Below are 22016 nucleotides of genomic sequence, written 5' to 3' on the forward strand. Positions count from 1 at the left end.
GTGTGGCCTGCTAAAGGAGTGCAATGAAATTCATGGAGGAGCAATGGTATGTAGGAACATGTGGATGGCAGCCAAATCTTATCCTTGAAGAGAATGAGGCCCTCCTGGATTGAATAATGAGGATAGTCATGTGGGGCAGTGATGATCTTGTCTTTGAGAGTGACAAAGGCAGGATCATGTTGTAAGGAGGACTTGAGGTCTTGCAAGAAGTCCAATTGTGGAATTGTCAATACTAGAAGGGACGTGGAAAGAGGTTGATCTGGGTCCTCAATTCGTGAAAGAGCATCGGCTGCAGTGTTGGTCTTGCCTGGTCGATACTGTATCTCAAAGTCGAAACCCAACAACTTAAAGAGATAAGTTTGTTGTTCAGGTGTGAGAACCGTTTGAGATAAAAGTTCCTTGATCGATCTTTGATCAGTTTGAATCACAAAATGACGCCCTAAGAGGTATTGACGCCACTTTTGAACAGCAGAAGTGATGGCGCACAATTCCCGAATGTAAGTGGAAGAGTTGCGTAGCTTAGGACAAAATTGTTTACTGAAATACGCAATTGGGTGGCCATTTTGCGAAAGGATTGCCCCCATTCCAATACCTGAAGCATCTGTTTGAACAGTGAACACTGAGTCAAACTTAGGAAGAATCAGGACAGGTGAAGCCAGTAACTTGTTTTTGAGGGTAGTGAATGCAGCTTGGGCATTGTCGTTCCACATAAAATTGTCCTTCTTGAGGAGATCAGTGAGAGGTTGGGCAATGGAGGCGTAACCTGCTACGAATTTCCGGTAGAACCCTGTTAGTCCCAGAAAACCTCGAAGGGATTTGACTGTGTTGGGGGTGGGCCAATTGCTGACTGCAGCCAATTTAGCAGGGTCTGGTTGAACGCCTTTGTCAGATACCACATGACCGAGGTACTGAATAGATTGAGTGCCGATGGTGCATTTGCTGCCTTTCAACCTGAAACAATTAGAGAGAAGCAGTTTAAAGGTGGTTTCCAAGTGATGTACATGATCTGCCAGTGTGGGGCTATAGACTAATATGTCATCAAAAAAGACAATGATGAAGCGTCGTAAATGGGGTCTAAATAGATCATTCATGGTAGCTTGGAAGGTCGAAGGGGCATTGCATAGACCGAATGGCATGACCCGAAATTCAAAATGGCCATTATGAGTCCTGAATGCGGTTTTCTCTATGTCGGCAGGGACCATGAGGATTTGGTGAAATCCTGAAAAAAGGTCAAGCTTGGAGAACCACGAGGCATGACCCAGTTCGTCCAGAAGCTCATCAACAGTGGGGATTGGAAATTTATCCTTGATGGTGGCAGCGTTGANAGCCCTATAGTCAACGCAAAATCGCCACGTGCCGTCTTTCTTTTTGACNAGGAGCACCGGAGAAGAGTAAGGACTATTGCTTGGCTTAATGAATCCGGAGTCAAGCATCTTCTGTACCTGATTTTCTATTTCTTGTTTTTGGAAGTGTGGGTATCGGTAGGGTCGTACGGTTATGGGATGAGTGTTTGGGGCTAAGGTGATTGCGTGGTCTGTGGGGCGTGGTGGGGGAAGGGCAGATGGGGTAGAGAAGATGGTTGAGTATTGGGAGAGAAGGGATTGAAGAAGTGGTTCGGTGGTGGAAGGTATGATTGTAGATGAGGATGTAGGCTCTGTAAGTGAAGAAGTGGGAAAAGGATTGAGATGAAGTGTTAACTGAAACAGCGCTTCAACCCTGTTGGTGTTATGAAGACGACGAAGCTGATGGGCCGATATAGGGAAAGGGTTTGGGCCAGGATCTCCTTTTAGCTCAACTAGTTTTTCATGCCATGTAAACCGCATAAATGGACCATTGTAATCCATAACAAAGGGGCTGATCATGGACAGCCAGTGTACACCCAAGACAACATCAGTGCCCGAGAGGTCCAGTGGGTATAAGTCGATGGAAAAATGATGACCGTCCAAGGTGAGAGTTATATCAGGACATAATGAAGAGCAAGGTAAGAATGCACCATTACCGACCATAACACTTAATGGGCTTGGTGTGGGCTGAGTGGGCAGATGAAGGAATTGGGCCACCTTNTTCTGAATAAAATTGTGCGTTGCTCCACTATCGATCAAGATTTGCACTGCATAACCCTGAATAGATCCGGTAACCCGAAATGTCCGCGGAGACCAATGACCCGAAAATGCATGGAGGCTGATAAGACCTGCCGCTTGAGGTATTTCTTCTGAATTAGGAATTTCCTCCGTGGACGCACTATCATCATCTTCCTCGGCGTCAAAGGTAGTAAGCAATAGAAATTGTGGTTTGCATCGATGACCCCGAGTATAGCGTTCGTCGCAATTAAAGCAAAGATTCTTTTCTCTGCGAGATTGCATTTCAGCTTCAGTTAACTTTTTAATTGGGAGCTTGGTTGTAGGTGTTGGAAGGAGTGGGGGAAGTGGTTTGGCAGGAGAAGGGGTGTTTTGTGGAGGTGGGGAAATTGGTGGTGGGCGGCCNAAGCGGTTAAAGGGTAAGGGTGATGAGCGGAATTTGTCGTCGTGGAGCTTGGCTAAGGCGATGGCATGGGAAAGATCTGGTGGTTGTAGGGCGGTGACCTCGCGGCGGAGATTGGGCTTCAAACCCGATAAGAAACAACTAAGGTAAAAGCTCTGTGGGTAATCGGAAATGCGGTTGGCCAAGGTTTCGAATTCCGAAAGGTAATCGTGAAGGGTGGTGGTTTGGGTGAGCTTGCAGAGTGAAGCGATGGGGTCATCGAACTTGGAAGAGGCGAATCGCAGTTCCAATGCGCGGAGGTAGGAGTCCCAAGAAGACAACAACCCATTATTGAACATCCATTGAAACCATGCAAGAGCTTGACCTTCAAGATAGAAGGAAGAGATCTGGATGCGCTGATCCGTAGGGGTCTGATGGTACTCAAAAAATTGATTGACCTTAAAAATCCAGCCCAGAGCATCCGTGCCATTAAAGGTTGGAAGGTCAAATTTGAGTGGTCTGGATGGTGAATGTGAGGGAGTGGGGGGCGGCTGGGATTCAAGGATTGTTGTTCGGTTGGCTATGTCATGGAGGGTGTTGGATAGATTGGCATGGGAGAGGAGTAATTGTTCGATTTTGGCGTTAAGTTTGGCGAGCTCATCATGAGGAGAGGTGGCCATGACGATGAGTCAGGTCAATGAAAGCACCAAATGAAAGCTAAAGTGAGTGACAGAAAAAGAANGATAGCAGAATATCAGAAACAGAGAATGAATGCAGAGGGAAGAAATTCTTATATTTTCCTCATTGCCCTTTTCCCTACAAAACAGTGCTTTATATGCACTTGATAACAAACCTGCACTAACGTATTATTTGCAAATAAAAGGAATATTTGCTATATATTCTTCCTAACAGTTTTCCCCTTTTTACGGGAAGTTGTTATCACAAAATCTTTGAGGTATTTTGGCTGGCGTGGATTCCTTTTCATATTTTCCTCACGTTCTTTTTCTGGAACAACAACTTGATTCTGTTCCGCAATGGGGCTTGTGTTTTGAGTAGCAATTGGGCCTATAGGTGGATCAATTAGTATGGGTCCTGTACTCCTTACAATTACACTATGTCATTGAGCTCTTAATGTGACAGACAAACCCTCTAATTTTTATTTTAGCAAATAGTTTGCCTAAACTTTACTTTGTTTCTAGTAATCCTTGTGTTTAATTTTAGGAATTAATAACAGGAGCTTATTTATTAAAAGTTGAAAGCTTTACGGGGTTAGCAACAAACCAAAGTTGTAAACACTGCCAGTTGCACAACAGTCACAGTTATACAGGGTGATTTGCAATTTAACCATAAATTTTACCAAACTTGTGTTAAACTATGTCTTTTCAGCTTATTAGACTAGGTTCTTTGGAATGTCAGAGTTTTATCTTTATAATGCAACTGCTAGCCATTCCATTATATATTTTATGCATGTTATCTGCTAGCCATTATCTGCCAGTTTCCTGCTTAACCATTTTCCCTCATCTAAACTTTCCAGACCCAAGGCCAATGAGACAAGATGAACAATTCCGCCCATTGTGTCCGTAATTTCTTTTGGGTCCTAACATCATTTACAAAAACTTTTCAAATTTTAAATTGAAAATACCTGTAGTCATAACTTAGATGAATTTGAAATTGCTTAGGTGTTGTTTAGTTGATTATAGCAGTATTAGGTTTGTTCAGATTTTATATGTTCATTTTAATTGATAGTTAGTAGATTAGTTTTAAATTTCAGCTTTGCATAGTAATTGTTAGTATTGTTTTTAACCTTTCTAAATTAATTTTTACCAATTAGAACTTGTTGAGATAGTTTCTATTACATTTCCCTTAATTTAGTAAGTCATCTAATTTCGCATAGCTTGAACAGTTTCTTAGGTTCATATAGTCAGATTTTATATTTTCACCCTTATGCCACAAACCTCAGTTAAGTTAGTTCACTTAAGTGATTTTAAAGTCGTGTGCATAGTTACTTTGTTATTAGATAGTGTTAAAATCAGATTTTAGAACCAGTGCAGTGTTAAATTTAGTACAATTTAATTCAAAATTAGTATAGTTAGTAGTTCAGTTAAGTTTATATTGTACTTTAGTACAATTTGATAAAAAAAAAAATAGTTTACTTCAGTTTATTTAAATTATTTTTTTAATTCAGTTCAATTTAGACAAATTAATTTTTAATTTAGTACAATTTTTAGTAGTAAAGTGCGGCTCAAGTTTTCATCACATATGATACAAGTTGTAAGACTCTTTATAATATACTAATGACCACTGATTTAAAAATTTTAAAATATATCAAAAATATTTTTAAATGTATTTTTAATGCTGAAGGACAAAACCAAAAAATCTAGAAAATCTGGGCTCATAAATATTATCTATGCTACTTGGGTAATTGAAAATCCAACCTGTGCTAATGCAGACAAAAAAAATCGGGTTAAATATGTTTTTAGTCTCTATACTTTGGGGTGATTTTAGTTTTAGTCCCTTTTTCAAACTAAGGTACAATTTAGTCCTTCAATTTTAGAAAACTCTGGTTTTAGTCTTTTTTACCAAATATTTTTTTAACTTTATTTGCTGTTTTAAGCATGTTTCATCATAGCATTTGGATTGTTTACACTGTTTGACACATTTTTGCTTCAATGTTAACTTAGAAACGTGTTTGAAACAGAGTTTTCTAAAGTTGAAGGACTAAATTGTATCTTAGTTTGAAAGAGAGACTAAAACCAAAATCGCCCCAAAGTATAGGACTAAAAACATATTTAACTCAAAAAAATCTAATTTTCAGATCTTACAACTTGTATCATATGTTGATGAAAATTCAATATTAAATATGATATTTTTAATTAAATATTAAAGTATCACACATTGCAAAATTTTATTTTTTATTTAAATATTATCTTTCAAAATAAATATATTTACTATTTTTAAGTAAATTTTATTATTATTAAGAATTATTATTTAATTAAACAATATATAACACAACTTCTTAATACATATTTCTATTTAGAATATTTTACTATAAAAAAATTATGTTATTTTGAAAATGTTATCTATATTGTTAATATTTATTTATTTATAAAATTATATATATTTTAAATGTTGAATTAAGAATGAAAGATTTATTGATGATAAACAATAATAATAAAAATGTTTACTTTGAATTCAACTTTTATATATATATATATATATATATATATATATATATATATATATATATATATATATATATATATATATTAAAATCACCAGTATGTTAAATCTCAATCTATGATAAAGTAAATTTTATTAAAAGAGCATATAAATAACATATAAATATATTTTCAATATAAAAATAGTAAAGCATTATTTTTTACTTTTACATAACAAAATATTTATATTAAATTTTAATTATGTTTTAAAATATATAAATTTATATAATAATATTTTTGAGTTGCACATATACACATATTAAATAGAAATTCAAACGAGTTAACACGTAGGTCAACAATTAAAAATGTGGAACAATTTGAGATTTTAAATTTGTTAACCCGTATAAGTCTTGTCCGCTTAACTGAGAGAGTACGGAACGGCCTGGTTCGCAATCTCGCCCTATCAAACTGTAATTTTTTTCTGCAGTGACTCCCCATTCCATCTCTTCTCTTTCTCGCAGGCGCGGCTCCTCCATTAGCCATTGTTGTTGTTAGGCACGGGATCGAGATGAAAGTGAAGATCTTGCGTATCCTTTTCAAATTCCGCTTAGCATCATTTCCCCTTTATTAGTTGATTGATGCTTGAATCGTTGTTTTGGTACAGTATGCTTTTCAAATTTTCATTGCAGAAAACAAATTAAATAAAAAAAATGATGTTTTTCTTGACTAAGGTCTCTGATTGGGTACCTCATGATTTTCTAAACAGAGTAAGTTCTCTCTTTTATCGTCAGCATAACTTACATGCTGTTATGAATTTGTTTTGCTTAGTTTATCTGTCAAATAATTCATGGATGATGTTTTCTCATATGTGTGGATTACCATGTTTTAATAGTTAAGGTTAGAGAATATGAAAAGTAAGGAGGGACTGGAAATAATTTTTAGGAGGACAGAAGTTGGTGCCAGTGTGAAATTGAGTTCCATTGCATTTTCACTTCAATTTTCTATTAAACATGAAGAATTTAATTTAACCCCCCCCCTTTTTTTTCTGAATTGTCAGTCTCCTTTATCATTTTTTTTCTAATAATTTGTAAATAAATATTAAGCTCTTCCTAAATTTTTTGTTCTCTCTTGGTAAATGTAGATGGCACGGTATTGCTTCGTGGACTTGGGATGCCCAGGATGAAACGTGTGGGATCTGTAGAATGGCCTTTGATGGATGTTGTCCAGACTGTAAACTTCCAGGGGATGACTGCCCTCTGAGTAAGCTATATATAATTTTTTATGTGGTAGACTGTGTTGTTATTATATTTGGACAAACTTGTCCTAGTTAAATTTCTTGATTAATCATTGTGCTTTGGGTAACTGTGTTAGTGATATAGTCTTAAGCTCAACTACACATTGTGTAACTGTTTGTGATTTTATTTGTTTTAAGAGTCTCACACTGAGTAGAATATAAGCCTTAAGACTCTCATACTAAATGGACTAATTCTTAGGTTGGAACATCCTCTTGTATTTAAGTCGCAACAAATGTTGCTTTTATTGAGAGTTTTCTTACAGGAAAAAGGCCAATTATAAGCTAGATTAAGCTGCAAAGCCAATACTAATAAATGAGTAAAGTTGTCTTAAAAGAGAAAAGAGCTACCATCTGCTCAGTGTCAATAGTGTGAAACGGTTATCGACATCAGGCATTAAGGGGGTTAACAATGTTAAAAGTGTCACATTGAGTAGGATAAGCTGTGAGCTCTCTTACATGATGGAATATTCTTTTGGGTGGGATATCCTTTTGTGCTTAAATCTTAACGTACGTGTTCTGTTATTATTTGTGTAGACAGTGGTCCTATTGTGAGGGCTGAAGAAAGCCTCAGAAAAATGTTTTAGTTGTGATATCACTGCTTGGGCCTTGATTAACTAATCATCAACATTGCGTAAATGAATCAATGAAGCATCCAAGCTTTGCTTATAAGTTTGTAGGATTATAGAAAAAGGGTCCTTTTATTTGGTTTCTTTTTCCCTTCATACATAGTACACTTTATCACTCTGTCCAAATTTTGTTAATTTTCTAATTATCTCTAAAATTACATCGTTTGTATTCCTAATTTATGATGAAAATGTATTTAAAATGCAAACTTCTCTTGTTTGATTGTGTTGAACTCCTGCAAAGATAGTTGTTGTTCATGTGGGTGACTTGACATTTATGCAAAATATATACTCTAACAATGTATGTTATATTCTTTCCAACACACTTAAATTAAGTCAAATTCATGATAATTTAGTTTGTTATTTATTGAGATTCTCACAAATTTACTCAACTGAAGTGTGTTACTGTTACTTTTTGGTTTATGCCGAAGCAGTTTCACATGATTGAGAACCTTTCAAGACATCAGTAAGATAAAAATATTATATTTTGAGCTATAAATTCGCGCTTGACTCCCCTTGAAAAACCGTTTGCATTAAAGTGTGGATGATATCTTTTTCTCGGTATCAGGATTTGCTTATAAAATTGTAGTGTTATGAAATTCTTTATAACTGAAGTGAGTAATACTTGTTCTTTTTTTCTTCTTGCAGTTTGGGGTGTATGCAATCATGCGTTTCATTTGCACTGTATCCTGAAATGGGTTAATTCTCAAACATCACAAGCGCATTGCCCCATGTGCCGTCGTGAATGGCAGTTTAAAGGATAAGAGCATTGGCTTTTTCCCTTAAAGGTGACTACTCAACATTGTAAATGTGGTCTTGTTAATTTGAATTTACTTCAATTTTACCATGCATATTAATGTACTGGGTTGTGATTAGTGTTTTATTGTGCCTCTTCATGCGTTGAAGGGTTCTTATTTATATTTAGTTATTCCTTTTTATCATGATTATCCCAAAATTAAGGAGTGTAATGCCTGATTTTTGTCATATAATTAATCTATGAATTGGACTTTTTTTACCCAATATAGATAGGGCCCTTCAATGATTTGGGATTATTCTTTATTAAAGTTTATGAGCTTATATCTTTACATTATTGCAATCCTCGTGTTACTTATTTTAATTTGCCGAAGATTGGCGATCTCTTAATTTGGTATAAAATCTGATACAATAGTTTCCTATTATATTGTCTGCTTGATTGTAATTTTTGAAAGAAATACAGTTCCTAACAAAAAACCTAAGAATTACCACATTAACTCACTGGATTGTTTCTATCATACTCAACATGTTACCTTCCAAGAAGCTAATCTAATCTTATTTGTTAGAGGCTGAAAGTATTTATATTTTGGAGCACTAGAAAATAAAAACGAGATAAGTAAAATGTAAATTACCTTTGGTACAAGATAAAGCCTCCCTAACTTGTTATTTCAAGAAGGAAGGAGTCAGTGGTATAAAGAAAAGCTTTTCTAAGTATTATATCGCAGAACATACGTATGTTAGAAAACCATAATGTCTTCTGATCACCTCTACAAAAGACAAAAATATCATCACATAAAGAACATATGAAGGAAATTGAATGAGATGAGAAATTCCTCTACTAAGAACTTCTTCAACCAAACAGAAAACTAAGGGGAAAATGATTTTATTTGTAGTTCATACTTTTGATCAATGGTTTGATTTGATGAGCCATTAAGTTTCATGGTTTTTCTCCCATTCTAAATAATTTTCTATTTTTTTATCCCACATGACTTTTCGTAACGATTAACCATCATAAAATAGTGTAATTTAACTCAAACGTGCTTGTAACAGACGTAAAATAGTGTTTGTTGTCCAATGGACTAACGTAAAATTTGGTGCCAATTTAATAAAGGAGGTAAAATTTCATGTCTGATAGGGCATTAACAGGTGTAAAATTACGTTGGTTGCTATGCTAGCTGACGTAATTTTATGTATGGTGAAATTTGATTCTTTGGTCACTATGTCTCAATTAGAAAATTTCATTCTCATTGTTAATAATTTATAGAATTTGTAAGAATTAGATTTAATTCATAGTAGTTTAAAGATAATTTCTAATCTTTTGATATCTAGGCTTGTTTTGTTGTGTAGAGGAATTGAAAATAACTTTTAAAGAAAGTTAATATTAAATCGAAAAAATTTTTAAAATTAAAAGTTTTATGTGGAATGTGAAATTGATTAATGATAAACTTTTTAATACGAAGAATTTTCTTTTTTTCTATTGTAAGTGGAGTCAACTATGAAATGATTTTTGTGAAAGTATTAATTTTTTTTTCATATTATATAGATTTTATTTCCTATTAATGTGATCTAATTTTATCGTGGGTGGTGAATGTCAGAGCGGCTGCAGCGGAATGGTTAACGTGGTATAACAAACCAAGAGGGTTTTTAATGCAAACGTGTGTCTTTTAATTTCTTTTCTGTTAATCTCACTTAGCAAATAATAATAACAAGTAAAGAGAGTAAGGGAGAGAAAAATTTGCACAGATGATTTTATACTGGTTCGGATCTTACCAATCCTACGTCCAGTTGTTAATCTAAAACCAGATTAACTTTCACTATCACAAAACAATTACAAATAACAATCACAAAGAAAATATTTGTAAGAGTTTAGAAAACACCTCTCTTGATGCCACAAGAGATGAAATCACACTTCTTTCGAATTCTTCACGAAGGATGAACACCTCCTTTGAATCTTCACAAAGGATGATCCTCTTCCTAACACCTCCTTAAACACACCAAGGATGAACCGACTATTTCCTCTGTCACCGTAGTAGCACTTCACCAGCTCCATAGACAAGAGTTTCACAAGCCGAGTAAGAGTACGCAATTCTCACAAGTTTCAGAGAGTTTGAGCACAATGGAAGAGATGTCCTTGAAGGCAAATGAGAGTCTATTTATAGACTCAAGCCAAAGCTCTTCCATTTTTAGTTTTCAACCTTTCCTACTGTGTTAATCGATTAACTTAAGTGGGTAATCGATTAACCACTAAAGGACAAACCAACGGATAGTCCAACGGTAAGAAAACGGCTAGTTTCTCCAACGGAAACTAGGTTACTCGATTAACTACCCAGGTTAATCGATTAACTTTTAAAGAAAGTTAATATTAAATCGTAAAAATTTTTAAAATTAAAAGTTTTCTGTGAAATGTGAAATTGATTTTTTAAAATTAAAAGTTTTCTGTGAAATGTGAAATTGATTAATGATAAACTTTTTAATATGAAGAATTTTCTTTTTTTCTATTGTAAGTGGAGTCAACTATGAAATGATTTTTGTGAAAGAATTAATTTTTTTTTTCATAATATATAGATTTCATTTCCTATTAATGCGATCTAATTTTATCGTGGGTGGTGAATGTTAGAGCGGTTGCAGCGGAATGGTTAGCGTGCTATAACAAACCAAGAGGGTTTTTAATGTAAACGTGTGTCTTTTAATTTCTTCTCTATTAATCTTACTTAGCAAATAATAATAACAAGTAAAGAGAGTAAGGGAGAGAGAAATGGAGAGAGAAATTTGCACAGATGATTTTATACTGGTTCGGATCTTACCAATCCTACGTCCAGTTGTTAATCTAAAACCAGATTAACTTTCACTGTCACAAAATAATTACAAATAACAATCACAAAGAAAATATTTGTAAAAGTTTAGAAAACACCTCTCTTGATGCCACAAGAGATGAAACCACACTTCCTTCGAATTCTTCACGAAGGATGAACACCTCCTTTGAATCTTCACAAAGGATGATCCTCTTCCTAACACCTCCTTAGACACACCAAGGATGAACCGACTATTTCCTCTGTCACCGTAGTAGCACTTCACCAGCTCCACAGATAAGAGTTTCACAAGCCGAGTAAGACTACGCAATTGTCACAAGTTTTAGAGAGTTTTTGCACAAGGGAAGAGATACTTCTTGAAGGCAAATGAGAGTCTATTTATAGACTCAAGCCAAAGCTCTTCCATTTTTCGTTTTCAGCCTTTCCTATTGTGTTAATCGATTAACTTAAGTGGGTAATCGATTAACCACTAAAGGACAAACCAACGGATAGTCCAACGGCTCAAAAACGGCTAGTTTCTCCAACGAAAACTAGGTTAATCGATTAAGTACCCAGGTTAATTGATTAACGCTAATTGATTAACTACCCAGGTTAATCAATTAACGTTAATCGATTAACACCCCTGGTTAATCGATTAACTCACTGATGCCTGTCTTCTTCAATTCGCCTCTGGATTAATCGATTAACAGCCTGGGTTAATCAATTAACTCAGTGCATTTTTGACTCTGAATGTATTTTTACAATTCTAACTTATACAGAATCAAATACACTAAGTTTCCTAAGTTCTAGACATCAAATTCTAATTATTACAAAAGCTTTAAGCTATAATACAAGTCTTCAACAAATTTCTTCATGATTCTTGATTGGTCTTGACTTGATTTGGACATCATCAAAACTTCATCTTCATCATTTTGCTAACAGTGAACTCGTTTCTTTTTTCTTTTTCTTTTTTAGTTTTTTAATAAAATCTTTATATAATGATAACGATACTTGACATGAACTTGCTTGGAAATAAAACCATATAGATATAGTATTATAGGTTTCAAATGCCCGACAAAGAAATATAGTATTATAGGTTTCAAATTCTCATGGGTTGAGACATCCCTAATATATCTCATTATTTTAGTTATATATTAATTGTTAATATGATACTGAAACTAATATTTATTTATTGAAAATAGTGAAAAATAATTAGTATCAACTTAGAGTTGACTAACGGATCTCTCTCATGTGTAAGTCATTTTACAATTTTCTTAACATTTTTTAAAAGGAACTGAACTTTTGTATTGCGTGAAAATCAAGAACCTTTGAACTAAAATCACATTTTAGTGAACACTGATATTTAAAAATTAATTTGATATTTTATTGTAGTATCGTAATTTTGCATAACAACAAATGTCACAAACTTTAGAGTATGACCTCTGTTGACCTGGTAAACCATGGATATGTTAACACAAGTTCGTCAATCTGGAATCTGATTTGATATATTTTCGTCATGACATAAGATACCCATATTGAAACGGAACAGTATTGTCAAGAGCAAACAACTTTAAGGTCAAATACTTATCTTTCTAAGTAGTGTGGAGACAAGATTTGTTTGGTAATCAGGCACTCGGACAGGTTTTTGAGACATGCAGAACATTTCCATCCACTCATGAATCTTTCTAGGGTTTATCTGGCTATTTTTATTCAATGGTTGAGTAGCTACCGTAATTTGCACAAAATGTTAAGAGGGTGAGAGCTATATATGCACATTACAAATTGTAAAACGTAGTAATTTTGAAGTCATTCTTCCATATGGAGTTGTGTGGGAAGAAAGCGTGGTTGGTGTTGATGGGAGCAATGGTAGTTTTGGGTCATCTGTTAGGCACAGATGGTTGTTTCGAAGAAGAGAGGAATGCACTGTTAGATTTCAAAGCTAGTTATGGCAATGAGTCATATGTGCTAGCTTCGTGGTTGAATGACCCAAAGAGCAATTGTTGCTCCTGGGAAAGAGTGACGTGCAGTTCATCTTCTGGCCACATCATTCATCTCTCACTTGGAAATCTTCATACAAAGGAAAGTGGAATGGAAATATTGGGATTTCCATATGGTGAAATGGGACCATATATTTCCTTAAGGAGACCATTTTGTTTCCAGTCCATGCGTAGCCTAAACTGGTCATTGTTCCTTCCCTTGAGGGAATTGAGAAGCCTTGGCTTGTCCAATCTTTGTTTTCTGGGATTCGTTCCTAATCAAGGTACAAAAAGCTATTTCATCTTCATTTACTTCTATACTCTTTATTTCTTTATTTTAATTAATTATTGTTTGGTTCCTTAACTAGATATTTTAGGTAGAGTTATAGCAAACAATATAAGAAGCATTCGGAGTTTTTCATGTTTTTTATGGTAGAAATTTTATGATTGACATATTAATAAATAATGAATAATAAATCCTTTAATCAAAGCAGTTTCCTATATCCTTAAAACATTAATGCAGAAGCGTACATTGAGAAACAAGGAAAAGTAATCTGAGTCGGTCTTTGATCTTTCCTTTGGATTTTCAATTTTGATAAGGATAAAGAGAAAGAAACAGGAATGATTTGATGTGCTACATATGGTGACCATGACCCTTTAAATAACTTCAGGCGGTTATTATTCTTTAGTTTCAATAATTATAATTTGACCCCTTCAACAAATTAAAGTTCTGACTGGTCTCTACACAACATTCTTTCATGACAAATATACCCTTAGCCATATTTATCTTAACTAGATTACTTTATAAAGTTGGCTAATAAAATATAATGGTCCTAACACATAATATATATATATATATATATATATATATATATATATATATATATATATATAAATCCTTACAAATGTATTAGACTTTATGAGCTCAAAATTGTCATTATATACTTTAAGCATATCCAAAAGTCCCGTCTATTAATTATATCCACATGCAGAATCAAAATAGTTTTAATTGCAACAATCGCAACTAAACCCAAGAGTGATCACTAATGCTGACAAAACCAAGTTACATGGATACATCATGAAATGTGTAGCATGAAAATTACGTGATGGTGACCTATACACGTCTATTTTCAACTGTTCATTACTTTATCTTAATGAGATCAACATAATAACCTTATTGTACAAAGTGTAATATCTGAATAATAAACCAGAATGTATGCATACATGAAAACAAAACATAGAACACAAACACACAAAGATGACTAACTCCCACTGAACCAAAGATTTCTCAAACTGTAAAACACCCATATAAGCAATATGCTTATGAAAGACCTTAAGTGTAATAATTGCCTTATTTGGAGAATATATAGTCATGGAGTTTGCCCCTAAGTGTTCTAGAGAAATCCATCCACTTTGTACTATTTCTTTAAGGACTGATTTGATGTCACAGTATAACCCGATTGGTCTTTCAATTCCTTTCATAATACGTAACCCTGTGAGAAATATCAGCCATATACCTTGATTTGATACCTAATAAGTTATTACAAAGTCTGCAATCATAGTGAATAAAGCCATAAGAGTTTGTTTGGTAATGGACCAAAAAAGTACACCACCAACTAACATGAAAATGTAACCTAAAGTGGATCTTAAATTATCCTACAAGATTGTCAGAATACTTGATGATCTCTTACTGGTCTAACCCTATATACGTGAGCTTATAAAACTTTGTTCTCTTGAAAAAATCTCATAACTTTATTGACTGCTTTTCAAGGATCCATTCATGAATTGCTTAAATACCTGCTTAAAACCCCAACTATGTATATTATATCTAGATGCATACATACTTAGACACACATCAAACTCTTCACCGTTTAAACATAGGGAATCTTCTGCATTTTTTTAATTTATGCATTTCTTGAATTTTTACATTTTCAAATTTCACGTTCAAATTTAATGACTATAAATATATTTAACTTTTTTAACAAATGGTGAATTATGTCACTGAAACTATATTTATTGTATTATAATCTTTAAAATTAAGAAATTTTAAAATAAGCCCTTGAAATGCATACCACGTGTTTGAGATGTTTAACTTTTTCAAAATGAGAAAAGAACACGAAAAATCTCATGTCAATCAAATATAATATACTATGTAAAGGTAAAGGTAGATAAATCTTAGTTAATTTTATAAAGTTAAATTAAACTTAAAATTTATTTTTTTAAATAAGTTAATTTTATAAAATTAAATTAGACTTAAAATTGTTCTTTTTAAATAAATTAAATTAAAAAACATAGTAAATAAAAGTATTGAAGAATGTTGAGTTCAATCTAAATATTTTGCTTCCCTAAATCTCAAATTGTGAAACAACAACATACTTTGTCCTTTGTTTGCATCTTTCGCAGTTCAAATGTTGAACAAATATATCATGTTCGAAGCATTTAATTAGAATTGTTCTGATACTTTCAAGGCTAATGCCTACTCCATTTCGAGTTCACAAACTTGAAAATTTTTATTAGATGTTTTATTTTTCAACGAAGTATTAAATTAACTTGTATTTTAAAAAAAAATTCTCAATAAATATTAGTTCCACTATAGTATGTTTACAAAAATTTAAAATAAATAAACATATTTTATTAAAATTTGTTCAAAAGAAAATAATTGTCTTTGGATCAATTGTTTTTCTTAACATGTATAGGGAAATGAAACCGGTTAATTTCGAGAGTGGTTCATGAATCGAGATACATACATGCGAGACAAAAAGGGATAGTCCTTTTGTCTCGGTTCAGAATCGAGACCGTATGTGTGGGTCTTTTGCTTCTATTGGTTTCGAATCGAGGCGGTAGATGCTTTTTTTTTTTTTTTTTTTTTTTTTTCCAGAAAATGAGGTATTTTTGCCTCTGTTGGTTTCGAACTGAGGCGGTAGATGTCTTTTTTTTTTCAAAAAATGGGGTTTTTTGCCTATTTATTAACAATTTTTTTCTTTTGTTTTATCTGCGGTGGACAATGGAGGCAACATAGAAACGGATGAAGGCGACAGACAACCTAAGGTAGTGACGAACGGTCAAAGGTGGCGACAAACGGCCGAAGGCGGCGACGAACAACCAGTGGCAGTGGCAAACAACAGGTGGCGACAATGAACAATGTTCACGTGAGAGAAATAGAGGGAGAAACGTTCGCGTGATAGAAATGGTGCCAACGAAGATAGAGACCGCACCAGGCACCTCGCACGAGAGAAATGGAGGCCACGAACCAACAACTTCGCCTGAGAGAGAGAATGGTTGCACGAAGAAGAAGAAGGAAATGTGCATAAGGGTGTTGTCCAGTGGTGGAGGTAGCGGCAGCAACTAGTGGTGGAGACAACAATGGTGAAGCGGCAAGGAAAATCTGTTCGCGCGAGATGGAAATGTGCAGTTTTCGTTCACTCTTCGACAGAAGAAGAAGAGTGAAAATGTGCTTTCTATGTTACGGATCTAGAATATAAATATCGAAAAGGCTATTACTTCGGTTATAAACAAAACCGGCACATAAACCTTCCAGAAAAAGTTCAAAATAAAATTGTAAATGAAAAATTTGAAAATATCTACTAACTATAGGCCTCGGTTCGCGGTTAAACCAAGACATAAAGGCCCTATGACATTGGTTAAAACGGAAACGAGGTAGTAGAGGTTGAAAAAATGGATTTGAAACGTTCAAAATCAGAGGTTGTCAGTTTCTGGCAGGACTTACTGTCTCGGTTGGTTAGAGAACCAAGGTAGTAGGCCTATTTCGAAAAAATTGTCAGGGTTTTTTTGCCTCAATTGGTCAAAGAACCGAGACAGTAGGCCTATTTAAAAAAAATCGTCAGGGTTTTTTGCCTCGGCTGGTCATAGAACCGAGGAAGTTAGCCCATTTCAAAAAAGTCGTCAGAGTTTTTTTTCCTTGGTTGATCAGAGAACCGAGACAGTAGGCCTATTTCGGAAAAGGTGTCAGGTGAAAAGTCTAACTTGCATGGGTTCAACAGGGCTTTTTACCTCGATTGGTCAGAGAACCGAGGCAGTATATACCTTTAGGCATCAGTTCGCACTGAATTGAGACATATAGTATCTCCAAAATTATGAAATTGCCACCGCATTTTTATATATTTCGATTTTTTTTGAAACGGAAGTGTAATGGACGAGTTAAAAAACTGTTTATTTACTAGTGAAAATGTTAATTGTGATGTGGATATATATGGTTAAGCTAAATATTATTGTGCTTAGTCTTGTAATTAACAGCTTTACGTTTATGTCTGTTAATTTTTAACTTTCAAAAGGGATAGAACAAAACTAAAATGTAAGTTAATGACAAATACAAAATAAAACTTAGACGCTGAATTAGTTAAGCCTATATAATACATATACAGAGAATGGTTGTAAATGATGGAGTGATATATATATATCTTTCAGATGATGGCAAGTTAACGTTAAAGAAGTTAGAGACATTAGATCTGAGTTTCAATTCTCTCAACGAGAGCATAATGGAACTTGTGGGTACTCTTCCATCTATCAAGAATTTGAATCTTTCTGGTAATTCTATTCGTGGACGCTTTATGAAAGGTATGGAATGCAACTTATGTAACTATTACATGTTTCACAATTGGAGATTATATGCATGTTCTAATTTGCTTTTTTTTTTTTTTTTTCTTTCTTCTAAGAATTATCACGTTTACCAAACTTGGAAGTGTTGGATTTGAGCATGAATCTTATTGGCAATGACACCTTTCTTGCATCTCAAGGTACATATGTGTGTATGTGTGTCGTTGCTTTTTTAGTATCATTTAATTTTGCGAGACCATTGGCTAACGAAGTGATGAACGCACAGTAAGAATTCTACCAAAAAGAGAAATTACGTTTCGAGGTGATTAAGAAGATAGGTTAGAGAACTCGAGAAATCTTGGAGTTACAGTTTTTTGCTAAAATTTGCTAATGATGTGAAATCTTGGAGTCACAGTGTTTTGCTAAAATTTTCTAATGATATGAACGATGTTTCTTATTTTATCTTAAAAAAAAAAACTTAAAAGAAGTGTTATTAAGTAACATTGATAAAAAAAACTTAAAACAAATGTTAATAAAATAGTTAATGCTTAATTAGAAATATGAAGGGATTATTTTCTAAATCTATACGCAACACAATGTAGTTAAGAAGATTCTCCTTATATATATATATATATATATATATATATATATATATATTTTTTTTTTTTTTCTTCTTAGTTTATTACTATATTTTTTATTTATTATTCATGAATAAAGTAAATTTCTGAAACTTTTCAGATTATCAAAGCAAGTCAAGATTGAAAAAGTTGGGGAAATTAGATTTGAGTTTCAATTATCTGAATGAAAGTATAATGGAAGTGGTGGGTGCTCTCCCGTCCATAAAGAATTTAGCAATGGCTGGTAATTTTATAGGTGGCCCCTTTCCGACGAAAGGTAGGAATATCTGAATGCAGACAATTATTAATTATTGGATGTTTAACATATTGGACTTTTTCACATTCTGATTTGTTTTAGTTTTCTTCATTCAAGAATTGACACTTTTACCAAACTTGGAAACGTTGGATTTGAGTGGGAATCGTCTTGTAAGCCACATTCCAAACCAAGGTATGTATTTTGTTGATGCTAAACTTTTTTATCAAAGGTTTTGCTAAGTTTTACCTTTAGTAATTTCAAGAAACTAAAACTTATGTATTTAAATTACTTACAATTTTTATTTTTTAAATAGTTTGATTCAATAGAATAATTAAAATATTTTAAATTTTAATTTTCTCATTTAGATAAAGCAATTTATTTTCCTTTGAAAGAAAATGTTTATTTTAAAAATATTTAGATAACCATTCTTATTGATTTAGCTAGACTTTCAATGACTCATCTTGATCTTCAATTTATCCTAACTTGTTTCAACCTTTAGTCTGTATTGACTTGACTTGACATTCAGTCAGAGTTGAGATGAGTCGATTCTCGATTCAGATTGACTCATTTCGACTCTCAACTTGATCGACTAATCTAGACCTTTAATCAATCGACTCATCTCAACCTTCAGTCTAGTTGTCTTGACCTTCAATCCACCTTAATCATCTTAACCTTTGACCTAATTGATTTTTCTTGACCTTTAACCTGAGTCCACTCATCATGAACTTCGGCACAGGCAGACTCACCTCGACCTTCGCCCTGAGTCAGCATGTCTCAATCTTTACCCGAGTTTGCATAGACTCGACTTGCTACCTAGGCTGAATCTCCTTAACCTTTGATCCAGGTTGACTTGACTTGACCTTTATCCTTGATTGATTTGGTTCAACCTTTTTCTTAGGTCGAGTCGACTCGACCTTCTGCACATACCAAGTGGACTCAACAATCGAGTCAAGATGGCTCGACCTTCGACGTTAGTCGACTCGAGTCGATCTTTAGTTTGGGTCAACTCGGGTCGATCTTTAGTTTTGGTAGACTCGAGTTGATCTTCTTCCCAAGTCGACTCGATTCAAATTTCATCCCAAGCCAATTCGGGTCAACCTTTCGATCCAAGTCAATTAGGTTGAACTATGACCTGATCGACCTAAGCTCACTGACTCAGTCCAAGTTGATTTGGATCGATGTTCTACCTAGTTAACCTTCTTTTTGAACCAGTTTGAGTCCACTTTTGATCAACCAACTAAGTTAGACAATTAACTAAGGTTAACTTAACTTGTCTTACGTTCAAAACTGAATGAGCTTAACCTTTTGTCTAACTTGAATTGCTCTACCTTCAACCTCTTCTAAACAATATTTATGGTTGTTCAACCATCTCCTTCTAAACAATATTTCTTTCTTTTACTATAACATGTCAGTTTGCATCATGGTTAAAGTTTTCAAATTTAACCTTTACTTTTTTACTTTTTTAAGCTCGTTATGAAGACCAGCCAGATTTTGTAGCTTATATTCCATAAGATTCTCACCTTTAATGATATTTCACAAGGGATATTCGTACAAAAGAATCTACCTTAAAAAATAATTTGTTGTATTTCATTTAGAATAGATTGCGGGAGCATTTATATATATATATATACATATCTTGGTCATCCAATAAAGGCATAATTAATATCCTTTATTTTTTTCCTATTATAATAACTTAATTAAAGGTCTTTATTGTTATGGTGGAATTCTTCACTAAATAGATTGAGATCGAACTAGTGACAAAAAAAAATGCCTTAAACAATATGAAAAGAACAAAACATATGAAATATGTTTCCTTTCGAATTTAAACAATATGAAAACAAAAGGTATGAAACCAACACTTTGTTTCATATAAGAATAGTCACTAATCATAAACAAAAACAAAAACAACAATTACGAATCAAAACTGTCACCACCCATCTATCACATTCGTTCAATAAGTGCAAGAAATATAGTAGAACCATGTGGTGGATGTTGTTGATGTACTTTTTGCCATGAGGATGTGTTTGTTTCCTTGCTTATAGTTAGTGATACGGAAATAGAAGGTAATGGAGAAGGAATATAATGTTTTCATTTAAAAGAATGTAAATTAAAATGTAAAACATTTCACCTAAAACAAAGGTTGAAGATGAGATTGTTTAGAAGAAGGGTAATAGTGACAAACAATGGAGGCAAGAGAGAAATAATGAAGTCAAAGAGTGACGGTGAAGGGTGGAGGCAAATAGTGGAAAAGAACGACAAAGTTGAGAATGTGATGGTTGATGCGAAAAAGAAGAAAACACATTGTAACAATGTTTACCCAATTAGGTTTGTTTATTTAATGTTGAATAATGGTATTATGACACATTTTTACATTCATTTAATATAGTATAAAGGTAAAATAGTTATAAAAGTGTAAAGTTTTATACTTTTTCAAGAAAGAAATGATAGTTTTAAATGAATGTAAAAAAGTTAGGTGTATCAAAGAATTATTTTTCTTTAATATTCTGTTGAGAGACATAAAAAAACAACACAGACAATATGGCCGGAGTATTATTTGTTTGCTTGATATTAATGTTTAAATTAGTAGAGGTGAATATAGAAGATAATTCAGAGATAAAAATGACACACCATGTTATTATGAGATTTTTAGGTTATGTTAGTTGAAAATGACTCAGACAAATTCAAAAGTAAATCTTGAGTTGAGTTTCAGATCATTTGTACTAAACTCATAGTATAAAAGTTAATTTGAATTAGGTCAAATTTGACAAAATCATAAATAAAACTCAATTCAATCTTATTGGGCTTAATCAAGGGATAACTCAACAAAATGGACATTCATAATGAAGCATAGACATGTTTGAGAGTTGTTTACAATGTTAAAATAAATTAACTTCAACTATAAAAGGTACATGAAAGTTACTGAGATTTAGCTATCAAAACCAAAGTTTTGTAGAAATGCTAAGTCATGTAAATATATTTACAAACTACAATGTATGTGTAATTTTATTTGCTTACCTTCCTTTTTAACAAACCGTATCAATTAATCACAGGTTACGCGATGTGGACGGAAGCTGATTAAAAATAACCATCTATTTGCAAACCTATTGAGAGAACAATTTATATTCCTAATTCAAATGGATTATAGAAAAAAATATTAAATTAATTTTATAAGAAATTTCAAAAAATTGTCTATAGAGTGTGGAATATATAGAAAATATTGCTCTATGGATAAAAAATTCTGCATTTGTTTTTCTAGCTGCAACAGTGATGTAATTTAATGAATACCTATAATAAACTAACACAATATTTCAGATGCCCATAGCGTTGAGTTCTATGTATTCAAGAAGTTGAAGGCACTGAACTTAGCTGACAATAATTTTGACAAGGGAATATTCAAGTCCTTAGTTGCTTTCCCCACTCTCAGATCTTTGGACCTAGGTTTTAATCCAATCAAAAGGGATCTTGATGACAAAGGTATGTTCNTANTTGGTTGCCCTTCNACATTTCATTCNTTAACTTTGATTTCTNNNNTTNNA

General features: G+C 33.4%; 2 protein-coding genes across 3 annotated transcripts in view; both read left to right on the plus strand.

Annotated features, from left to right (window-relative positions):
- LOC106779547 (RING-box protein 1) overlaps window positions 1–8483 on the plus strand; it is a 13485-nt gene extending 5002 nt beyond the window's left edge. The window contains exons 4-5 of the mRNA XM_022776613.1: window positions 6760–6878; window positions 8184–8483. Coding sequence (XP_022632334.1) covers window positions 6760–6878; window positions 8184–8299 — 235 coding nt within the window. The 3' untranslated portion in view covers window positions 8300–8483. The remainder of the gene's footprint in view (window positions 1–6759; window positions 6879–8183) is intronic.
- Window positions 8484–12810: 4327 nt separating this feature from the next.
- The window catches only part of LOC106779556 (receptor-like protein 12), an 11472-nt gene continuing 2266 nt past the window's right edge, over window positions 12811–22016 (plus strand). Inside the window, exons 1-6 of one of the 2 annotated variants that reach the window (XM_014667680.2) lie at window positions 12811–13337; window positions 17479–17628; window positions 17727–17807; window positions 18346–18501; window positions 18583–18672; window positions 21793–21954. In XM_014667680.2, coding sequence (XP_014523166.1) covers window positions 12896–13337; window positions 17479–17628; window positions 17727–17807; window positions 18346–18501; window positions 18583–18672; window positions 21793–21954 — 1081 coding nt within the window. In that variant the 5' untranslated portion in view covers window positions 12811–12895. The remainder of the gene's footprint in view (window positions 13338–17478; window positions 17629–17726; window positions 17808–18345; window positions 18502–18582; window positions 18673–21792; window positions 21955–22016) is intronic. The other variant, XM_014667681.2, reaches the window with a different exon arrangement.

Source organism: Vigna radiata, unplaced genomic scaffold, assembly GCF_000741045.1.
Source record: "Vigna radiata var. radiata cultivar VC1973A unplaced genomic scaffold, Vradiata_ver6 scaffold_364, whole genome shotgun sequence".
In the NCBI taxonomy this organism is placed as follows: Eukaryota; Viridiplantae; Streptophyta; class Magnoliopsida; order Fabales; family Fabaceae; genus Vigna; species Vigna radiata.